This window comes from Trachinotus anak, unplaced genomic scaffold (genome assembly GCF_046630095.1).
Source record: "Trachinotus anak isolate AG129_WGS33_773 ecotype Australia unplaced genomic scaffold, CSIRO_AGI_Tana_v1 ptg000003l, whole genome shotgun sequence".
Classification (NCBI taxonomy): domain Eukaryota; kingdom Metazoa; phylum Chordata; class Actinopteri; order Carangiformes; family Carangidae; genus Trachinotus; species Trachinotus anak.
Window position 1 is genome coordinate 1,803,676 of NW_027273854.1, and position 20,751 is coordinate 1,824,426.

Here is a 20,751-nt window from a genome sequence, read left to right on the forward strand (position 1 = left end):
TTCTTTGGGTTTGGTTTTCTCATTAAACACAGCAGAACCACGTCTGATACCAGCGCACAGGAGAGGAAACCAGGCTGCAGCGTCGAATATGTGAACATCTCAGTGCTGATGTGTGCAAAGCAGAGTGTGTGTCTGCAGGGGAGGCTTTGAAATTTCATCCACTCCATCCTTTTAACTCGGCAGAGGGGATGTGTGTGTCTCGCTCCAGTTGGCCAATGGCTGTTAGGAAGCTCCTGAACACCCCCACCACCACCAGCATCCCTCCAACCATTCACACACACATACACACACACACACACACACACATGCACACACACACTTCATGCTATCTGCCTCCCCTTCTCTTCCCCCAGCCGCTCTTCTACTCCACAGACCTGCATTGTGTCAGATAGTTTAATGTGAAATTGCTTTTCTTTCAAATTTCCCCCTGGAAACGCAGGTCGTAGCAAAATGTTACATCTCATAATGGCGTGTTATTGTTGTCCTTTCATACGAGTCCTTGGCTTGTGAGAGCAGAGATTTTTCGGCGCAGAGCTGAGGTCACACTCGGTTATTTTTCCCTCAGCTGCTGCCGCCCGCCTCTCCTCTCTTTTGCCATCTCGCATTCTCCACTGAGCTCCTCCTCTGCTGCGCCCATGGTAACCCCACTGAAAAATGTATCACCACCTCGCTCTGTGATTACGCTATGCATTAGCAGGGCTTAAATTTAATTTGTCGGCGGGCCCTCGCGGCAGTGCTGCGGGCCTGGCCTATCAGAGACACTTTGTAAAGGCCCTGGAAGAGCCTCCCGGGGTGATCCTATCAGTCAGACACACTGTCAGCAGACACACTCAGTTAGTCAGCATTGAGTCAGAAATGTGGCCCAGCCAAACCACACGCCACTGTTGGCTGCTCCGCTGGGCCGCTGCTGTGGGCATCGAGCTCCCCCGCCTGCCAATCAAAGCTCCAGCAAGGATGCTGACCTTTGTTCCCCTGTTGAAATAAATGCTCTTCAACAGGTGATCCACCCGACATCCCTGCCTCGGCACCCTCAAGTTTAAATATAGCAGAGTTTTTTCCCCCCTCCCTGCTGCGTGTTTATGCCAGTAGCTCTGTAGGATGTACTCACATTATTTCATATATTCTTAGACTTTATTCAGAACCCAGTGTCAATCCTCCGGCGATCACCTCAATAATAATCACCTGTCCTGAAATGGTTATTAGCGTCTTCTGCTCCTGTGATTTACATTAATACCTGCTGGTTAATGTCGTGTTTCTTTACTCAGACTATGTGGAGCGTTGAAGTGCAAAGGCGGCCACCTCTGCGGCGACACGCCGTGTGATTATGCTTCCTTTAGCTTGGCCTTATTTTTACTTTCACATTTTCATCCTCGCAGACGACTATCAAAATAACTTGATCTGAGGCCACTCAAGGCTGCTTTTATCGCCGCTCACAAAATGAGAAGGTCAATTTTCAAGGCATTTCGTTGGGGGGGAAATGTTTAAACCAGCTTGTTACTAAGAGAACCAAGAGGGCCTTCTGCTTCCTGCTGCTCTAATTGGGATCCATTTTCATTTTCATATGATTTTAAATGTCAAGAACGGAGCACACGCAAAGTGTTTTGAATTTGCTGAGGAAGGCCTGGGTACCTTGGTCAGACGAGATGAAAGCATATTGGTTTATTATGAAGAGAAGACATACTGTAACAAAACGCTCTGCAGCTGAGTTTTACCATTGGAAAAGAAAAAAAAAGATGATGTACTGCTTCTGACCTCATCCGTGGTCCACTGAGAACATAATGTCAAAAGTTGCCAACGCTTTTCTTCATTTGACAGAAACAAATCCTCAGGAAGGACTGGGTGCCCCCCCCTCCCTGTGTGGAGGCTGCGCACTCTCTCCTCATGCTTGTGTGGGTTTCCCCCGGGTCCTCCGCTTTCCGCTCATGGCCCAAAGATATGTAAGTTTGGTGGACTGAAGACTTAGAGTTCCCAAGTTCCCCAAATTCATGAATGGAAATGTGTTTTTTTATAGCGTCTGGTCACAGCCTGCAGTCTGAGCCTGAGCCTCCTGGTGAGACAGGTAGCTGTGGAAGCTTTGTGCTGTAACGACTACACACAGGTGGTGTTGGTTGTGCTGCTCATGGAATCACATTTAAAAAGTACTAAGTATGATTAATTTGTTGTGCAGATTCTGTGCATTTCCTGGTTTTGTTTGAGACAAAATGCTGATTCTCATTCAGCAGAGCAGGACTTTATAAAGGAGTCGGTCCCATTTTAGCAAACGCCCAATAACAGCATGTTTACATTCAAGCAACAAAACCCTGCAGGAGTGACAGGAAATATAATTCTCATCAGCCAGGAGCCAAGGAGGAATTAGTGTGACAGTGTTATAGAGCCACAGAGCCACAAGTGGGGCGGGTGAATAAAATGTTGGACCTCCACACAGGAGACAGCTGTTCACTTCCTGTTCCACAGCAACAGTCACCTCTGGTTTCTTTCAGCAATGACCACCGCTGTTCCCCAAGTCGCTGTCTTTCTCTTTCTCTGCATGAGCCCAACCAAACTTTAACCATAGCGATGTCAGATCATGTGTGTTGATAATAATAATAATAAACTGTATTTATTTTCATACACAGGATGCAGCTCAAAGTGCTTTGACCAGTATAACAGAGAAAAGGACTTGAGAGAGAGAAACCACGGAAAACATTTCAGAGAAAGATGATTATAATTATAATAATAATCAAACAATAAAAAAATATTATTATTACTATTATTATTATTACTATTATTACTCCTCTAATAGCTAATTGAAAGCTAAATTCCACTGAGTCCACAGTCCACTGAGCCCGCCCCTCTAATATTTCTTGGTAGAGTGTTCCACAGTTTAGGTACATAATGGGTGAAGACCCTTCCCCAGTTTTATTTCTGGGGCCATCTGGAACATTTAGAGGCCCTGCTGTAGAGGATCTAAGGGATCATAGAGGGACATAAAATGACGGACAAACCATTAAGTGCTTTGTGCACAAGTAGAGGGACTTTAAAATCAATTCTAAAAGATACAGGGAGCCAGTACAGGAGAGATCTGCTCTGTCCTCCTCGTCGCATTGTCTGTTTCAAATGAAAGCTTGAACGAGCTTCTGAGCATCTTGTTGAGTTAAAAACAGACAACCCATCTTATTTTGCTGGTTTAGGTTTCCAAGCCCGGGAGAAAGTCTGTCTCTTTTGGTTTTGGGGCCAACCACTAGTAGTTCTGTCTTCTCATTGTTGGACTTTAAAACGTTGCTGTGCAGGGAGGTTACAAACGACACATTTTCTCATTTCATTTGGAAGAGTTGTTAAAAAATGAGCTGAAACAGTAGATTCCTCTGGCAGCTGGTTAACTGCACAGATTAATGTCACATTTAAAAACAAACCTCAGTGTCAAACAAAGCCAAGAAATCCTCTGATTGACACTGACTTTGATCTCATCCAACATTCATTATAAACGCTGGTGTGGACAATCCTATGGTTTGTCCAGGTTACTGCACCAATCAGATCACTTGTCCGTCTACACCTAAAGCATGCTGGGTAAATGTGATCCTGAATAGCTGTTAAGACATTACATTAATGGAACCCCGGAGCCTGGATTTTGTATCCGAGGTTCACATGCAATTTTTCATCCTGTAACAATGTATAATCCCTTGTCCAAGCAGGCCTGTATTTCTGCCCTAAACATCACTTTCATTCCTTCATTTAACCAATGACACCCAGAGGACGGAACGGGGACAAGTCTCCGCTGACACCTGTGAAATATAGACTGATAATGCTCCTGCCACTCGCCTAATGCCGCTCCCCTCCTCCCTCCGCCTGACAGGCCGGCCCGATGCATGTATCATAATGAGCCGATCTCTGTGCCGTCAATTAGGAGCACCTGAAGAACGCGACTGAACTGCTTTGATTCCTGAGAATAAAGGAAGAGTTTGGGGAGGGGGGTCTAGCTCCCATGCGCCATTTCTCCTTCGAGTGCACGTGGCATTCGCTCCATGTTAGCCACTCGATTATAAGCGTTTTGTGTTTTGTGTACATGTGTCCCACGGTGCGACGGAGAGGAGCAAAGTGAAGCGGCCCCTCTCGTGCAGATCTGAAAATCTCAAGTCAGTCATTGTCTGCATGGCTCACTTGGAATGATTTAATTACTCGCTTTAGACTACAGCAATTATAGCTGAGCAGCACATATGTTAATTATATCTGACCTCACATTTTTGCTGCTCTGTTAATTGTTCTCTTAGATGACATTCTGAGATGACTGTCATTGCTGCCTGCGTATCGGGCAAGTTTAAAAAAAAAAGACAGCAAAATGGCCGTGTGACAGATTTTGGTGGATGGAAAAATTTAAACTTGCAGATTGAGGGGGTCACAGCATGTAGGCCTTACGACTTGTCCTTTAACCCCCCTTGTCTGCCTCTGTTGCCGACGGTTACATAAACCTTTCCCCATCTCTATGAACAAGAACCATTTTTTGTGTTTTAACACACTTCCCAGCACATTTTACAGCTGAAGAGTGATGCAGCAAAAACTGCGTGAACTCTGTCAGTGTCCACACGTCTTATGAGGCGCTGTCAGCTCCCTGCACACAGCGTACACGTGCAGTAAACAGCACAATCTGTAATGCTTTTATACAAATGAGTGAATCTGAAGATGTGGGTGCTCAGGACGCCAGCTATCTTTGGGTGTAGAACTCGCTTCCTGTTGTTTATGAGATGATGCATTTTGTTTTTCTCTTGCCATTATTGCCCAGGAAACATCTAAACCCACTAATGTCCCAGTTCAAAGCTCATACTGTCTGTTCTAATGCATGTTTGCCTTCCCCTTTCCGGAAGTCCTCGGCTCCAAAAACCCATTAAAAACAGCTCGCAGAGACAAATTGCTACCTGAACTAATACATCTTGTTGAACGACACGTGTATTGCAATTTTTCCAAACATGGTTTTATAACACAGCTTGTTTTTTTTTTGTTTTTGTTTTTTTTATCACATTTAATGGGGAGTGTTTTCACTTTTGCCATTACTGCACAGTGAGGTTTAATTCTCCTGGCAGTGAGGAGGCAGAACAGAAGTTAAGGCAGCGTGGAAGGCAGATACACACAGCGAGCTCTTCAAATTCATTTTGTCTTATGATATGATTGCAGCTGCGTGACTGTGGCCTCATGAAGCAGTGGCAGGAGAAATGAAAAAATACATGTGCCGCTCAACGCGATTACATTTGTTAATGCAGGAGTGTGTCTGTGCATGCTGTTCTAATGGACTGTGCTTTTGTTTGTCACCTTAAGTGAACAGAGACGTCGCTTGTTTCACCTCACTACGCCGGAGCTGAGTTTGGAAAACAGGATGAATCTGTGGTGTTTCCTGTGATACACTTACTTGAAAAATGAAGAAGACATAACTATCATCACGAACGATGCTACAATAAAACACTGTCACTGGATTTCATCTCCCTTTTCACATGTCAGGAAAATCTGAGGCATAGGGACACAAGCTGAAACATTTCCATACCTTCGTGCCAAGATGATCCACAGGATCAAGATCACGTCTGTTAAAGCTTTTTGTTTTATGTATCAGTATCAGCATCATCAGTATATAAAGCCTGGATTTTAGGTTTGTTTGCTCAAGTGTTGTGACCAGCGCTAAGCGTTGCAGCCACAGCTCCACACATCTTGTGTCTGTTACAGGTGACCCGCACCTCTCTGCTTTCATTAGACAAACAGCATTTGAACTTGAGTATTGCGGAGGCTTTACTGTATTATGTATTTACAAAAGTAACTGAAACAAACTATAATTACAGAGAAAATGTCTTTATTTTTCATATTTTATCAATTTCAAAGCCTGCAGTATTTTGAAATCTATCTTCCTTTTTTTTTTTTAGCTGTGCCACATGGAGCAGTATCTCACCAGCTGATTGGCTCTCAGTGTACGACCAGTAAATGTTCACTTTAAGTGTCCAAAACATTCACTGTATTAATGGTGTTGAGTGCAACATGTGAAGCGTTTTATTGTTAATTAACATCATTGATGAGCCACACAGCTGCAGCACCTACGACTGCTGCAGAGGAGTTACTGTTGAGTTTGTTGTGTTCTGAGTTTTTTCATGTTTATTTCTCACATTGACTCGACCTGCATCTCACCTCAGAAACACTATTACACACATTTTGCTCTTAAGGCTCCGTCTGTGTGACTGTTTTCATGTTTGTCTCTACATCTACATTTTCTATTTTTCTGGTTAATGAAACAAACACTGACTAAGACACATCTGTTATAGTTGTCTTTAGTGGATAATTGTTCATCTGTCCTCATTGAAGACATTTTTAAAATGTTGTTAAATAATTTTTTGGGCAGTTTTGGCCTTTATTTGACAGGACAGTATAGAGAGTGCAGCCAGTCAGGAGTCGAACTGGGGACCACTTTCAAAAAAAAAAACTAAACTAAACCAGAAAACCTGCTTCACAAACAAATGAAAAGTAATCAGAAACTGAATCAACTCAAAATGCAAAATAAAAATTTAAAATTAATGAAAAATCCAAAACTGTTATAACCTTGATGCAGATGCTGTTGAGTTCCACCCAAAGGCTTCTGTGATCCACAGCATATTAAAGAAAATATAGGACACACAGAGAAATGTGATAGAAAACAGTGACGCAGGCAGTTTGTATTTTCTAAATGCTTTCCAGGTGTGAAAGATATATTTAAATTGCTTTGCTTTCATTGATGCAGCATGTGGCTGAGAAAGAAAAACAAATTGTACAGGTCATATTTACGAACATTATCACTTAATGGAAAAGCACTTAGACCACTGCAAACATAGATTTACAGCAGGATCATATTAGATTGTCATTCCAATTAGCAGCGTTTGACACTCAGCTGATGCACAGTGTGTATCCTCACATTCACATCCCCGTCGGTTTCAGCTTGTGTCGGCTCTTCCTCTTTGTTGATTCACTTTGTGTTTGGCAGATGTTGTCCTCATTTTCTAGACTCGTGCCCCTTGAGATATTAAATCATTTTGCAGTTTTTCTTTTCCTTTTTTTTTTGTGACTGATGCACTTGTAATGTGGATCATTTGTCCTCTTTGGAACTGTTAGGTTACTTTGAAAAGTCCCATAAGTGCTGCTTGCCTGACCTGTTTCACAGCTGACAATGCTGCTCATTGGCCGTCAGCCTGAAGTGAATCACCACCGTCACAGCATCCATGACTGTGATGAAGTTAGTCCAAAGAACTCTTTTTCTTCTGTTAGGGTATATTTGGCAGTTTTACTAATTTTGCAATAGAAATAATTCTGGTGTGTGTGTGTGTATGTGTGTGTGCGTGCTCGTGCGTGCGTGCGTGCGTGCGTGCATGCGTCGGTGTGTGCGTGCATGCGTGTGTGTGTGTGTGTGTGTGTGTGTGCGTGCGTGTGTATGTGTGTGTGTGGTTGAGATTCTGAGCTCACATTCATTAAGCACAGTGGCTCAGGCTTCTCCCCACCAGGATTCACAGACAGCTGTCAGTTCAGTGAAGGGACCCCTGCACTGATTGTAGATCAACATTCACTCTGACTTGCACATCCCACTGCACATCTACTTACTTGGACATTTACATACCCATTAACATGGGCTCGCTGCAGCGAGAGTGCTGGGTGACTGTCAGGACACATTACACAGCAGCGACCTTTGCTCCCACGTGGATCCGGATGCAGGTTGACGTTCATGTCAAACTGGATGTAAATGCACATTGTAAAGTCATGTGGTATTTCAGGCTATTTTTAAAGTTTTTATTTTTTTTTTGAGCATTTGTACCAGAACTCCACAACAAACTGACAGACACACAACCCTGACGTAATATGACCTCATGTGGCTGTTATGGTGAAAATGAGCCCAAAGGTCATTTGTTATTATGACCCATAGGTAGGTTTTGTTGCTAGGCGACATCTAGTGGTCGTAGTAATGATGACAGGAGCAAAGGGAAAAGTGCGGTGACGTAGTTTATAGAGCGACAAAGTCCACGTCAGGAGGAGGTTGGGGTGGATGGATGAATATGACACAGGAGAGCGGTGTTCGATTCCCATGTGACAGGAGCAGTTTATGTTGTTTCTATTATCCATGACAGTTACAACAAAGATAACAACAAAGATCGTCTAATGTTGAGGAAGTACATACAACACCCTGAATGCCTGCCGATCAGAGGGTTGAAGAAACTGACCTGTGTGGTTGTTCGTGTTGGAGGAGGGCTGATGGTGAAGCCAACAGTCGCCTATTAACAAACCCAGCAGACACAGTTACACGCTGCTGATGAGGAAACTGAGACTGAACCCACAGTAAAACTAAAACTCTACAAAGCTCTAAAAGGGGCTAAAAAAACTGCTCGGATGCTCCAGAGTAATCTGCAAGTTCATCACCACCTGCGACCCCATGTGATTCTACTGCTGAAAAAATGGATTAGTGGATCAACAGGAAATTATTGCAAACAATTGATCAGAAATGCCACATTCCTCCTGGTTTGAGCCTCTTTGCTGTTGATCCAACAAAACATGACCTGTCTCTGATGATGAACAGAACAATAAGTTCATGATAAGGTCAAAGGAAAAATATGAGCTTTCACATAGCCCTCCTTCTGCCATGAGAAAGTTTTAGTAGATTTCTTTTCATTGATTTCTTTTCATAATTCAGGTGCCTTTTATTTTACATCACTGCTCTTGGCCCCTGCTGCAGTAAGGAGCCTTTTTTTTTAAAATGCATTGGTATTCAAACATTCTGGCCTGAGATGGCATTCTGTTAAAGAACGTGGAGGGGGGTGTCACCTCTCAGTTAAGGCGGGCTGCCATCCTTGAGGCCTGGTGTGCCTGGACAGCTGGCCTCAGAGTTAGCGAGTGTGACTGTGGAGGAATGGACGCTAAATAACAGAGCCCAGAGCTCTGCTCCCTCCCGCCCCGGCCCGGCTGGCTGGCTAGCAGGCGTGACGCGACAGGACGGAGGCCAGAGCCAGCTACAATCCATTACTTTTACCTGAGGAAGAGGGGGAGGCAGAGTGAAAGAGAAGGGGGGGGGGGGGGGGGGGTAAAGGGCTGGAGCACCTTTCAGCGCTCTCTTCTGCATGCTAATTCCAGCAGTGCTTCGAAAGGGATCAAAATCTGCAGGCCGAGAGACGTGGCCTCTTAACTCACTAAAGGAAGGAAAAAAATCCTCCTTACCTCTTGACGCTTTACTGGCAACCAGTTTGCACACATGTGCATATTAACGCAGCTGCACACAGTGTTGAAATTAAGTGTTTCACAGTTGTCTGGTGTTCTTTGAGTGGTGCGTCCGCTGGCTCATAAAGAGCATCAACACATATGGAGAATAAACCTGGGAATCTGAGCTTGGATGTTATTCTTCTAACAAAATACATCTTCTAATCGGCATTTTGTTGTTAGATCCCTGTGGTTTTACCATAAAGAAATGAGAAGGAAATGACTTGATATCAAAGGAGATAAAGGAGGAAAATGTACTATTTGCTTACCTGTCACATAGCAAGTGTGTTTTCATTCCTTTTCCAGATTTATCACTTGCTCAATAATGTCACGACACACATATCCATCCATACCAACACAAATCACCACCACCACACACCCCCCCCCCCCAAAATTTCCCATGCACGGCAGACAGAGAATGCGATGAGCATTTGTGCAGAGAGCATGAAGCAGAGGGTGATTTTTGAGGCGCTGCTTAAAGCTATCACTATTGGAGTGGAAAGTACACATGACAACTGGTTTGCAGGTTCCAAATGAGAAACCACCACAAACAGTGTGGGTGAGGGCGGGGGGCAGAGGGAGAAAAAAAATAAAAAAAAATAAAAACAACCTGGATTGGCACCTAGTGACAGTGATAAATTTCACCAATCGTCCAGTGTGAAGATCTGTCTAATCTTTGCGGTGGCTCGCAGCGGGGTAGGACCCCATCACTCTCCCATTATTTGACAACAAAACATCCGCAGAGAGCAGTGAGCCAGGTTCAGTTAGCTACAATACACTCCCCGCATACACAAATCCCCAGCGAGGGGATTATAAAGTGGCTCTGTAGCCGGCCGTTAAAGGGGCAGGGCATTAAAATGCAGCCGCAGCCACCTCTCCCCACTCTCACCGTGGTAGAGTGGTTGAAAGAGAACAAAACAAAGCCGTCAGTCAATAGCCTTTAATTTTGAATAGAGAGCAAATAAAATTCAATGCCTATAATGGCCTTCATTTTCCTCCAGACTCTTGAAATTGATTCGATGGCTTAATTTGGCGCTGGCAGGTGGGAATGCGATTGGCAAACATATACGGCTGCATGCGGTTCACCCCAGATGACTCAATAAACAGCGTTTGCAGCAGTTTAGCAACAAAACATTCTTCCGAGGCCATGCATCAGAGTCCGCGTGCATCTATCACGGCCATGTGGTGTTGTGTTGGCAGTTACAAGCTCTGCGTTTTACGCCCAAAATGTTATTTTGATTTCACTGACACAGAGATAATGTTTCATAACACACAGTCAGTCACGAATTAGCCCATCTGTCTGTTTGAGCTTCCCGGTGCTGATGGAATCTCTGTCTGTGTTTGTGTTTGGGTTTGTGTGTGTTTGTGAGTGTGTGAGTGTGTGTGTATGTATATGTGTGTGTGTTTGACCACAGTGGCTCAGCCCTCTCCCCCACCAGGATTCACTGACGGCTGTCAGCTCATTGAGTGACTCCTCCACAAATTGTATTTGAGCCAAAATCCTGATCCCTCGTCTCGCTGCTCTTCTCGTGCTTTGCTTTCACACCCCCAACCCCCACCCCCCCTCTGGCTTGTCGACATGCATATGCTGACACACTCACACGAGTATATACAAGCAATCTCACACTCGAGACGGTGTGTTGTGTTACAGCTTGTGGTAGTCAACAGCAGACACAGAGGTGACTGTGTAACCCGCTCACATCCAGCACCACGTCTGCAGCTCTGATGGCACTACTTTCTCCCGACAAACCGAACCACTGACTCTCATGGAAAATCAATCTGATTCGCTTTTGTTTAAGAAGTTATTTGCAGCAGTTCAGATGTCTTCGTCTTGGCTTGATGGTGTGGTGTTTTATACAGATTATTTTTCGATGTGGCACAAGTGAAAAGGCAGAGCTGCTGATATTTCATCTGTTTATCATCAAATCCAATGAACAGGCAAAACTGTCAATGAATTAATCCCACTAACAAGTACTTTGTGTCTCTCCACCTAACCAGTATGTAACAGTATGGCTCTTATAGATGTTTTTTAACAGCTCTCTGCACAGAGGCATGCTCTGTATCAGGCTGTGGGTGGAGTGGGTTGCCTGTGGATATAAAGATATATACCATTTTAGATTTCATCTTACTGCTTTTACACCGTCAGCTCTCTTTTTAATATCTCTGTTCATATTATGCCATTATGGGCAATTTTACAAATCAGTGAGTACAACGGCTTTATGGCAGTATTGTGTTTTTAATGGATTTGTGTTACAGTACCTTCATGTATCAGGTATTTACTGGATTAAGAAAAACAGACAATTCATGTCTGGTTATTTACCCAGTATCACCTTTATATTTATATATATTTACACTGATTTATGAGATTACTTGTACTGTGATGGAATAGTTTCATTCCTGTTGTCCACACGTAGCTGATGAATGCATCATGGTCTGCATCCTGGCTACGCTACAGTTAGCACTTACTTTGTTTGTAAAGCGTGTGGGTGTTAAACGACGTGACACCACCCAGCCAGTGTGGACTGCACGTGACAGATCCATGAGTCCGAGGCTGAACTGAAGCCAAAACACTTCCCAGATGTTTATATATGATGACACTGGGTTTTACACCTCTATAAGAATATCACTGTGAAACTCAATTTTTCCTCCATCTAATTTGATTGGCCACTGCAGCGTGTTGCTGGATGATATTTCATTGCTTTGCTTAAATCTTGAGGATTTCCTCATTTTTGAGGAATCCACCTTTTCAGACACATTGCTGTTGTCGGTCTAAACAGAGTAAAATAATAATTGATTTCTGTCTTTTCTTTGGGATTTTATTCAAAAAAATAAGAAGATAATGTGGAGCCATTGTTATCCTTTGACACCTTCATCCTGTCAGCTTGAAAACATACTCTCTCTACGATGGTACTTGATGTTCCTTTTTGTCCGAGTCGATGAGCGTGCTGTACTTGATGTTCAGATTCGTACTGTTGAAAGCAATAGTAAACCTGAGAGAACTGCAGGCTAGAACATCCAGTAAACACTAGGTGGCTCTAGTGGGATTAAACTTTTCTCTGTTAATTGAATATTTTATCAAACGGAAAATAAACTATTTCAGCCTTTTATCATGGTCAGAAAGTTTTTCGATGTAGCTTTTTTTTTTTTTTGACATGAAAACTTTCCTCGTTGATGATTTTCTCCTGTACATTACACTGTTGTACTTGAGCTGCGCTGTGAACAAAGCTCATACAAACCTGCTTGTTCATCCCTCTGTCTCATCAGACTCCTTCTCTCCATCCTCTCCTTTCTCCTCATCAAAGAGGAGCTGGAAAACCTCTGCGCTGGAAGTCTCACATTGCTGATCATGGTATGAATTTTTTAAAACTGAATCCAACAGGAAAAATGAGTTCAGTTTTGAATAAGGAATCAAAGCTTTTTCATATCCTCTTCCTTGTCAAATACTTCTTTTATTGTTTTTTCTTCTCCCCGCACTCTCTCTCTCTTCCACTCTCTAAATCTCACCCATCGCCCCCGCATGCCATTTTCTAAACACGCACAAAGAAATGATGATGCCCAGATTGAGAACCGGTGCGATTTACATGACTGATTACAGCGTAATTTCACACTTATTTGCATGGATCTCCTCAACATCCTCGCCGAGCTAATGGATTGTTCGAGCTCTGCAGCCCAGGCCATGTAAATGAGGATGAGCAAGATGGAGTGAAAGACGGAGAAAGGGAAGACAGAGAAAAGACAGAGAGGCAGACAAAGTTCGAGTTAAAGTTCAAGGTCGTTTGTCTCCACAGCCCTTTATCACTGCACAAGTCTCCAAGGACTTTAAAGAGACAGACAAAGGAAGAAAAGAAAGACAGGAACAAAAAAAATCCAATTACATCCAACTAATCAGGAACCAATCACAAAACAAAATGAAAGAGTGTGTTGAAAGGACGTGGCTGCGTACCAAACCTTCTAATCAGCCTGAGAAAAAGACAGACTGATGCTTTGTTAAGCCCAGGAAAATCTGCTCAATAAAACAGCTCCGCACTGCTCTGCAGGGCCAGTGTATTTCATTAATACACAGTAAATGATTGTTCACTCACCAGCAGCAGTGAGTTCAGTGTGAGCAGTGAGATGTTCCCATACACTTCCATTTTTTACCTCCCGGTACTGAAACAACCAAACAGGTCTTTTCTCAGGCCTCTGATACCACCCACAGCAGTGTCTCCTGAAATAGCCCCCCTACAGGCGTACCAGACCTTGGTTGTTATGGTTACAATAATAAATACATGGACTGTAGAGCGGTGTACCTATATTTGTCGCCATGGTTACTATAACAACAGTCATGTTTTAGTTAGGTTTAGGAAAAGATGGTGACTTGGATTAGAATAAGTACTTCCTCAACAGTAGACAATCTTTGTTGTCATGGTTACAACAATAACAACAAATGGTCATGGATAATAGAAACAACATAACCTGCTCCTGTCACATGGGAATCAAACACCGCTCTCCTGTGTCATATTCATCCATCCACCCCAACCTCCTCCTGACGTGGACTTTGTCGCTCTATAAACTACGTCACCGCACTTTTCCCTTTGCTTCTGTCGTCATTACTACAACCACTAGATGTCGCCTAGCAACAGAACCTAACTATGGGACAGACGACCTGTGGGCCGGTTCCTCACAGGCAGACAGTCTCCTGATTGTGATATCTGAACTTGTGTATCGGCGTGGTCCACTGCGTTAAAAAGATATTCTAACAGCTGTATTCTACTAACCCCGTATGGATGGGATATGTTTGCTGTCATTGTTGTATGTCCCTTTCTAAAACATTAACAAATACATGAATGAAAGAATCTTTCATTATCTCAATTGACTGACAATCATAAGTAAATCTAGTTGACCAAACACTGGTGCCAACCATTCACAGGTCACAGGGGGTCGACATTCTGGGGTTGACATTCTGACTCCGCTCTGTGAAGAGCAGTGTTTTATTCTTTCTCTACAGATGCCATTTCTAGTTTTGTCTGAGAATTTCATCAGTGCTTTTTTACGAGAGGTTGGCTGCATTGACACCACTTTTATGAGGCCAGTTAGGTTTTATGTGAAGCCTTCGGAGGAAATGTTGATGTGGTATGATTGCTGGATTTGGAAGTTTATAGGGATCAGTGCTGCTGTCCAACATACACAACCTCTGTTTTAAACATCCAAGAAATGGTTGTTTAAAGCTCATCATTTAAACTTTCACTTTAATTACATGAATATTTAATGTAATTGCTATTAGATTAAACTCCCACTGGGATGAACAGACACATTTGCTTTTATTTTAATTATTTTGTGATATTGGCACTCTTATATTGTTTTTCTTCAAAAGTCTTGTGAAAAGTTAATTTTTTTTCACCACTGGCCTCCACTGTTTAATTTCTTTGAACAAGTAATTAATTTCCACTTGTTGTCATTAGTTAAACCTGTTAAGAAAGAATTATGGCCAACTCCATGCAAATAGTGATTAATTGTAGCTGGCTTTAGTCCATTTGTTCTCATGGAAGCTGAGCAGGGCAGCTCCGCGGCTGATTCATTTCTCCTGGTTCCAGAGATGCGTAGCTTGTCTGCCTTCTCATCACCCTTTTTGTTCCTCATTGTTTCCTTTCACTTTCATCATAAGCTTCATGCTAATGTAGAGTGCGGCCACGGCACAGACCGGAATACATCATAGTCTGATTACATTCCATAAATGGATTTGTGGCTATTTGCACAGAGGAAGTGTCACTGCGACATTAGATGTGAAAAGCTGACTTTTTCGGCGCAGGTACAGCCGCAGCAGGTTGTCAGAACGTCCGTCTGCTCTGCGGACTGCTGAGGGAATTACCGGCCGTCAAGAGGAAGCTCTATTAGAATATCTCTGATGGATCCCAGAGTGAGAGTTGACGTTGAGGCTTTTTTTTTCCATGTGATTTTTTTTTTAGGTACCTTATGCATAAATGGTGCAATTCAGACTGCTACTTAAGCCCCTCGCAGAGGTGCTTAAGTCTTCTCTCGCACACAATTTCCTCCTTGCTCATTCTGACATTGAACTGAAGTGCAAAGCTGTGCTGCTCCCTGCGAGCTGCAAACTCAAAATGGTCATTTGCATTATTTAAAGGTTCCTATGAAATCCAATAGGATTTCTAAAGCTATATTCATGTAGTCTGAGGTAGTATTGTTGTTAAAGAAATATGTGGTTTTCAAAAGTAATTGTTTGATTTGAATACAATCTTCATATGTATATTTTTACCCTACGGTTATAAAGCAGCTGTAGGTTAGTTAATTTGTTAAGCTTCATTCAGCAGCTCTCACTGAAGTCCAGATCTCTTTTGCAGAAACAAATTACATCCTCTAACTCTAACAATAAGACAGTTCAGTCACCAAAGTGCTCATCACCTCACACAGAAGTTACTGAAAACAATCACAAATATTAAAAATATCAGCAACAGAAAGTTTAAAATCCCTCAGAATAATGAGGCTTAGTTAGTGTGTAATTCAAATAAGGTGCATTGTACTGGAAACCAGTCCCCCCCCCAGCTCCAGTTTATATTGGGAGGAACTTTTAATGCTGATCTACCACAAAGAGACTTCACTCTTCACCTCAGGAAGGGATTTTGTCTTGAAAATTTCAGTCTCCACTGAGAGTTTTTGCATCTCAAGGACTGATGTTAAATCCCATAATCTTCCGTATTAAAGGATTTAAATATTGAGAATGAGGAATCGATCTGATGGATCAATAACGAAACTAAAGAGATAATAAAAGACTGAAGGAGAAGAACTTTCAAATGTATATTCACCAGCTTGGAGTCAATTGCATTAATTTCACCTAATTTTGCATTTTCATTCTTTGCTGTTTTTTAAAATACAAAATCAAATGAATATTACTGCCTTCCACCTGAAGATGCACTGTGTCTGCTTCATTAGGTCGGTCACTTCACTTTCACTGATCCCATCTTGAACGTCTTCCTCACTGAAAAAATTTAATTTAGTCACATCAGGTTCAAGGAAGGTGTAATTTGCTGTTTTAACAACCTAATAACTAAAGTATCACATTAAATGTGAATGTAAGCACAGCTCTAAATGAACTGGAGAAAGGAGAACCAAGACCCTGGAGGACAAAACACACATGAGCAAAACACTCTCACTCTATTAGAGAAATGAAGCAATTACCTCAACACACACGAGTGTAAATAAATGAACAACTTAAAGAAAAAGGATGTGAAGTTCTTTCTGCTCCTCCTCCTGCAGTTACCTCAGAGTCACCCAGCTGAAGAGGAACTCCGTAACAAGATATAAAAAACAAAGTGTTTTGTAATTTTTGTGATCGTTGACCAGAGGGAGTTGAACAAACCCCCTTTCCACACTTTTAAAAATCTTGTGCGTGTTGAATCACCACCAGTTCTAACCTGCTGTACTGCATCTCCAACGCCTCTCCACCACTTACTGTACTGCACCGCGGTCCAGTCTGCACCTAAACCCCCACACTGCCACCCCCACCTCGCTCTGTACTGTACTCTTTATCTCTCCCTTTTTTGTCCTCCTCTCTCTCTCTCTCTCTCTCTCTCTCTCTCTCTCTCTCTGTGCCTTCCTCCCTCCTCCTCACCGTGGTGGGGCTCTGCCAGGGGCTTGTGATCGGATTTAGCGCTGCGTTCTCACTCCATCTCCCTGAGATGAGTGACAGATGGTGGCCATTAGTGTATATTCCATGCATCTGTTGCAAGGCGCTAATTTATCTCATTAGGAGAACGTGTGGAGGGGGAGGAGGAGTGTGTAGGAGCAGGATGGAGCATTTTATTATGTGTGTAAAACACCGGGAAAGATGCACCAAGCTCACTGATACACAGAGAGAGAGAGCAAGAGAGAGAGAGGAAGGGGGTGGAGCATCAGAGTCATGAGGTCATGGAGTATGATCACTAGTCTTCAGGATTTCTGTGTGTGTGTGTGTTTCTATAGGTATGAGTGTGTATTTGTGTTTTACGGGTCATTCTGTGGGGCGAAGCAGACAAACCCACTCACATATGTGCATCCCATCCACAGACACACACTCTTAGCAGCAGCCACACCCACACAGAAAGCTGTGCAGTGCACACGCTCCAGCTTAATTAATGCTCCTCGGTGCTGATACGCTCGTCGACACGCCACAAACAGGCGGAGTGTGTGTTTGCTGGGGGATGGGCCAACAAAGTCTGTCGGATGAACCATTAGTAAAGTGACATATGCTGCCGTTCTGCTGTGTGGCACGTTTCGAGCTTTTTTACTGTAACAACATCATATTTGTGTTCTGCAGTGGCCTTGAAAAATTCATTGGAATCAGATGTTGTAGAAATAACACAACACAGTGTAGATGTATTAGCAGGTAGCTACAGGAACAATGCTTGTATTTAATTTAGCCTTAACTCTCATTGATACTGACCTGACTGTAAGTTAACATGACCACAAGCAAACTTTATTTTTATCAGGGCACCTTGTTGTGTATTATTGCTTTATTTATTTATTTATTTATTCATTCATCTATTCACTTATTCATTTATTTATAAAAAGCCTCCCGTGGACAAGTGTTAGCATGTAACACACTCAAGCAATGCATCTGGTTCATCCAATGTAATTGATGTCCATGTCAAATAAAATCCATCTATATCTATTTATTTTTCATTACTTAGTGAGAGTGAAACAAGCACAAAGCACCACATTTACTTATTTTCACATTATTAAGTTTTAAAAAGTAAAATGTGTTAGCAAACTGTTGCTCATTTAGACAGCACAAAGAATTTACTTAAATCTAACATTCACTCTGCTCGTAGCTCCGTTTTTGGTTCCCACCAACTCCTGAGAAACAATGTGGCACCGCTGCTCGACGGTCCTCAGTCTTCCCTGAGTCTGTTTGGTCGAGCTGGAAACAGGGTTGATGAGAGCACAATTTGTCGTCTCTAAAACCAAAATAATGTGCTAAAAGGCGCTAAAATATTCTATAGAGCAGAAGGAAACTGAGCCCAGTCATCTGATGTGTTTTTAGTGTGAGAGGATTAATTAGTGCAGCTTTGAAATACGTTGTCGTCTGTGAGTTTTCTGTTGTGGCTGAAGTGATGGTCATATCTTTGTACTGCTCTTTCCTGATATAACTTGTCTATCAGATCAAACAGTGTGTTCAGTACTGCGAGGCATTTCTGCATTTGTTGAAAGACAAGTTCATTGTGACACTTCCTGTGTGACACAGTTCAGAGCTGGTTATAATCAGTGTGTGACAGACACAGTTGCAGGTATTGAAGACGTCATCACTTCAGGCCTGAATCTATTTATTTTCTTTACTATTCCTGTTCACAACCCCCGACAGTTCCTGGAACTGATGACAGCTCTGAGTTTGATTTAATGAAAATAATGGTTTTCTAATAAAACTAAACCTGCGGCTGCGGCTGTTGTGTGAGGCAGCCTGCTCTGATTAGCCCGAGAAAAAAAAGTACTAAAATGGTACATGCATTATTTTGAAATTAATTCGTTACTGTGTGAATTTTGACACTCTAGTTTAATTAAATAAAGGAAAAACTAAACATTTGAGGTGACAATTGGCAGCCTCCTCCACAGTTTACATCGTGGTGGTGTTGAGGAAGTAAACCTAAACTCTGCCAGCTTAATTTCCTGTACAAGATTTCAGCTCTGAAAACACCAGGCGAGAATCGATTTGAGCCCAGCAGCTGGAAACTGGAGCAGCTGGAGAACTGTGGAGGACTGAGAAAATGAGCGGAGCTGTATTACAAAGCCGACTCCAGTCTTTAGAGTGGACAGAGCAGGACCTGCAAAAGGCTAAGAGAGAATTTAAATGTTTATCTTCCACATTAAAATTAATGCAGTTAAAGAAAATAGGGAATAACAGTATCTTCTTTATTTGAAAAAAGCTCCAAATCACTGCACTCGCAGTCTCATTTGTCTGCAGTAATTACACCTCCAGGAGGTTGTCTCATTACTTCTACAATAACAAGCTGATAATTAAAAAAGTAAAAATGTCGCCTCCACAGCCGGACCAGCCAAAGGTGGCACATCATCTGTCCTCTTTATGGGCTTAAAGTGCAGTAGTGAGCATGTTTAAACTTCTGTCCAAAGTGTTCAGTAAAGTGGATTAGAGAGGCCTGTACTCTGTTCACAAACTCCCTAATACCACCAAAAGATTGTTTCAGCACATATTCATGAATAAAGAGCGAGTTTAAGGAGATTTGGCATCAGGGCTCTTATTGACCCGTCTTCTGTGTACGGTTTCACAGGGCTATCTGGGAGCCCAGGGGAAGGATTTAGACTGCCCAGGAAAAAATCTAATATTTCTCCACATTAAAGTCAAATAAAAGCCACCTGGCAGCCCCTGTGTGTGTGTGTGTGTGTGTGTGTGTGTGTGTGTGTGTGTGTGTGTGTGTGTGTGTGTGTGTGTGTGTGTGTGTGTGTGTGTGTGTGTGTGTGTGTGTGTGTGCAGTGGGGAGATGATACAGTGGTGACCTACAGCCATTCACCGGAGCCCGAGTTAAACACTCTGGTTCGGCCTCCTGCTATCTGCTCCGGGTGCCTCAAGAGGTGACACATTCTCATAAGCAGACGGGAGGCCACAGTGGGTGTTGATATGCCGTCGACTGATGTGTGTGTCTGAGTGTGTGTGTGCGCACGCCTCAGAAATGCGTCTGTGTGCTGCCTGTATGTGAGCTGTATGCAGCAGTTTCCTCTCCATTATTTCATGCATGGAATGCTTATATTGATTAATAATTTTAATTTTGTGCTTTTTTAGTATTTCAAGCGTTTAATAAGTTCCTGTGTATTTATGAAAGAGTTCATCGATGTTTAATTAAGATTATTAAATGAACTAAATTTAAACAGAATTTTAAAACATGCACTTTGTTAATATTTCATAGATAGCTTAGAACACAATATAATATACTATATAATATACCAGAACCCAGCTTTGATGACATTTCACATGTTTCTAAATGTGTTTAAAAATGTTTCTCAATAATTATAACTTCTCCTGTGAAGACATCTTTCATATATTATCTGTTTATCCAGCAGCCTTCACATATGGGTGTCCACAGCAGGAGATGATTAAACGTTATATTTGCTCTGCATCATAGTGTGTTATAGACCATTTATTAAAAGGTTTCTATACTGTTTAGAAATGCTAGAAAGCCAAGGTTGACAAAGTCCACAGCTCCATTATTTGATTCGAAGTACAGATCCTCCTGGTTAAATATGACTGCAATACAAGTGAAGGTTGTTCAGTCATTTCTTTACTTGAGTTAAAGTACCAAAGTTCTGGTTTTTAAAAATACTTAAGTATTCAAAAGTACATGTTTCAACACATTGTATTATTCCACATTTACAGAACTTAATGACTCTGAAACAACCTATTGACTGACTGACTGTACAACTTGATGAATAAACAGCTTGTAGAATATGAAACAAAGACTGTAAAAATTGCCATAAACACAAAAATGAATCAACAAAAGGAGCCATTGTGGTTCTTGTATTTCTTTGTTTCAGCCAGTGATGAAGTTTGGTTGT

General features: G+C 42.3%; 1 protein-coding gene and 1 long non-coding RNA gene across 4 annotated transcripts in view; one reads left to right on the forward strand and one right to left on the reverse strand.

Moving 5' to 3' along the window:
- The window catches only part of LOC139610863 (uncharacterized), a 368,988-nt gene that overhangs the window by 250,885 nt on the left and 97,352 nt on the right, over positions 1-20,751 (reverse strand). The window lies entirely within an intron of this gene.
- The window catches only part of LOC139610748 (RNA binding protein fox-1 homolog 3-like), a 471,093-nt gene that overhangs the window by 239,690 nt on the left and 210,652 nt on the right, over positions 1-20,751 (forward strand). For all 3 annotated transcript variants that reach the window (XM_071465101.1, XM_071465099.1, XM_071465103.1), the window contains exon 8: positions 12,481-12,565. In XM_071465101.1, the coding sequence (XP_071321202.1) occupies positions 12,563-12,565 (3 nt within the window). In that variant the 5' untranslated portion in view covers positions 12,481-12,562. The remainder of the gene's footprint in view (positions 1-12,480; positions 12,566-20,751) is intronic.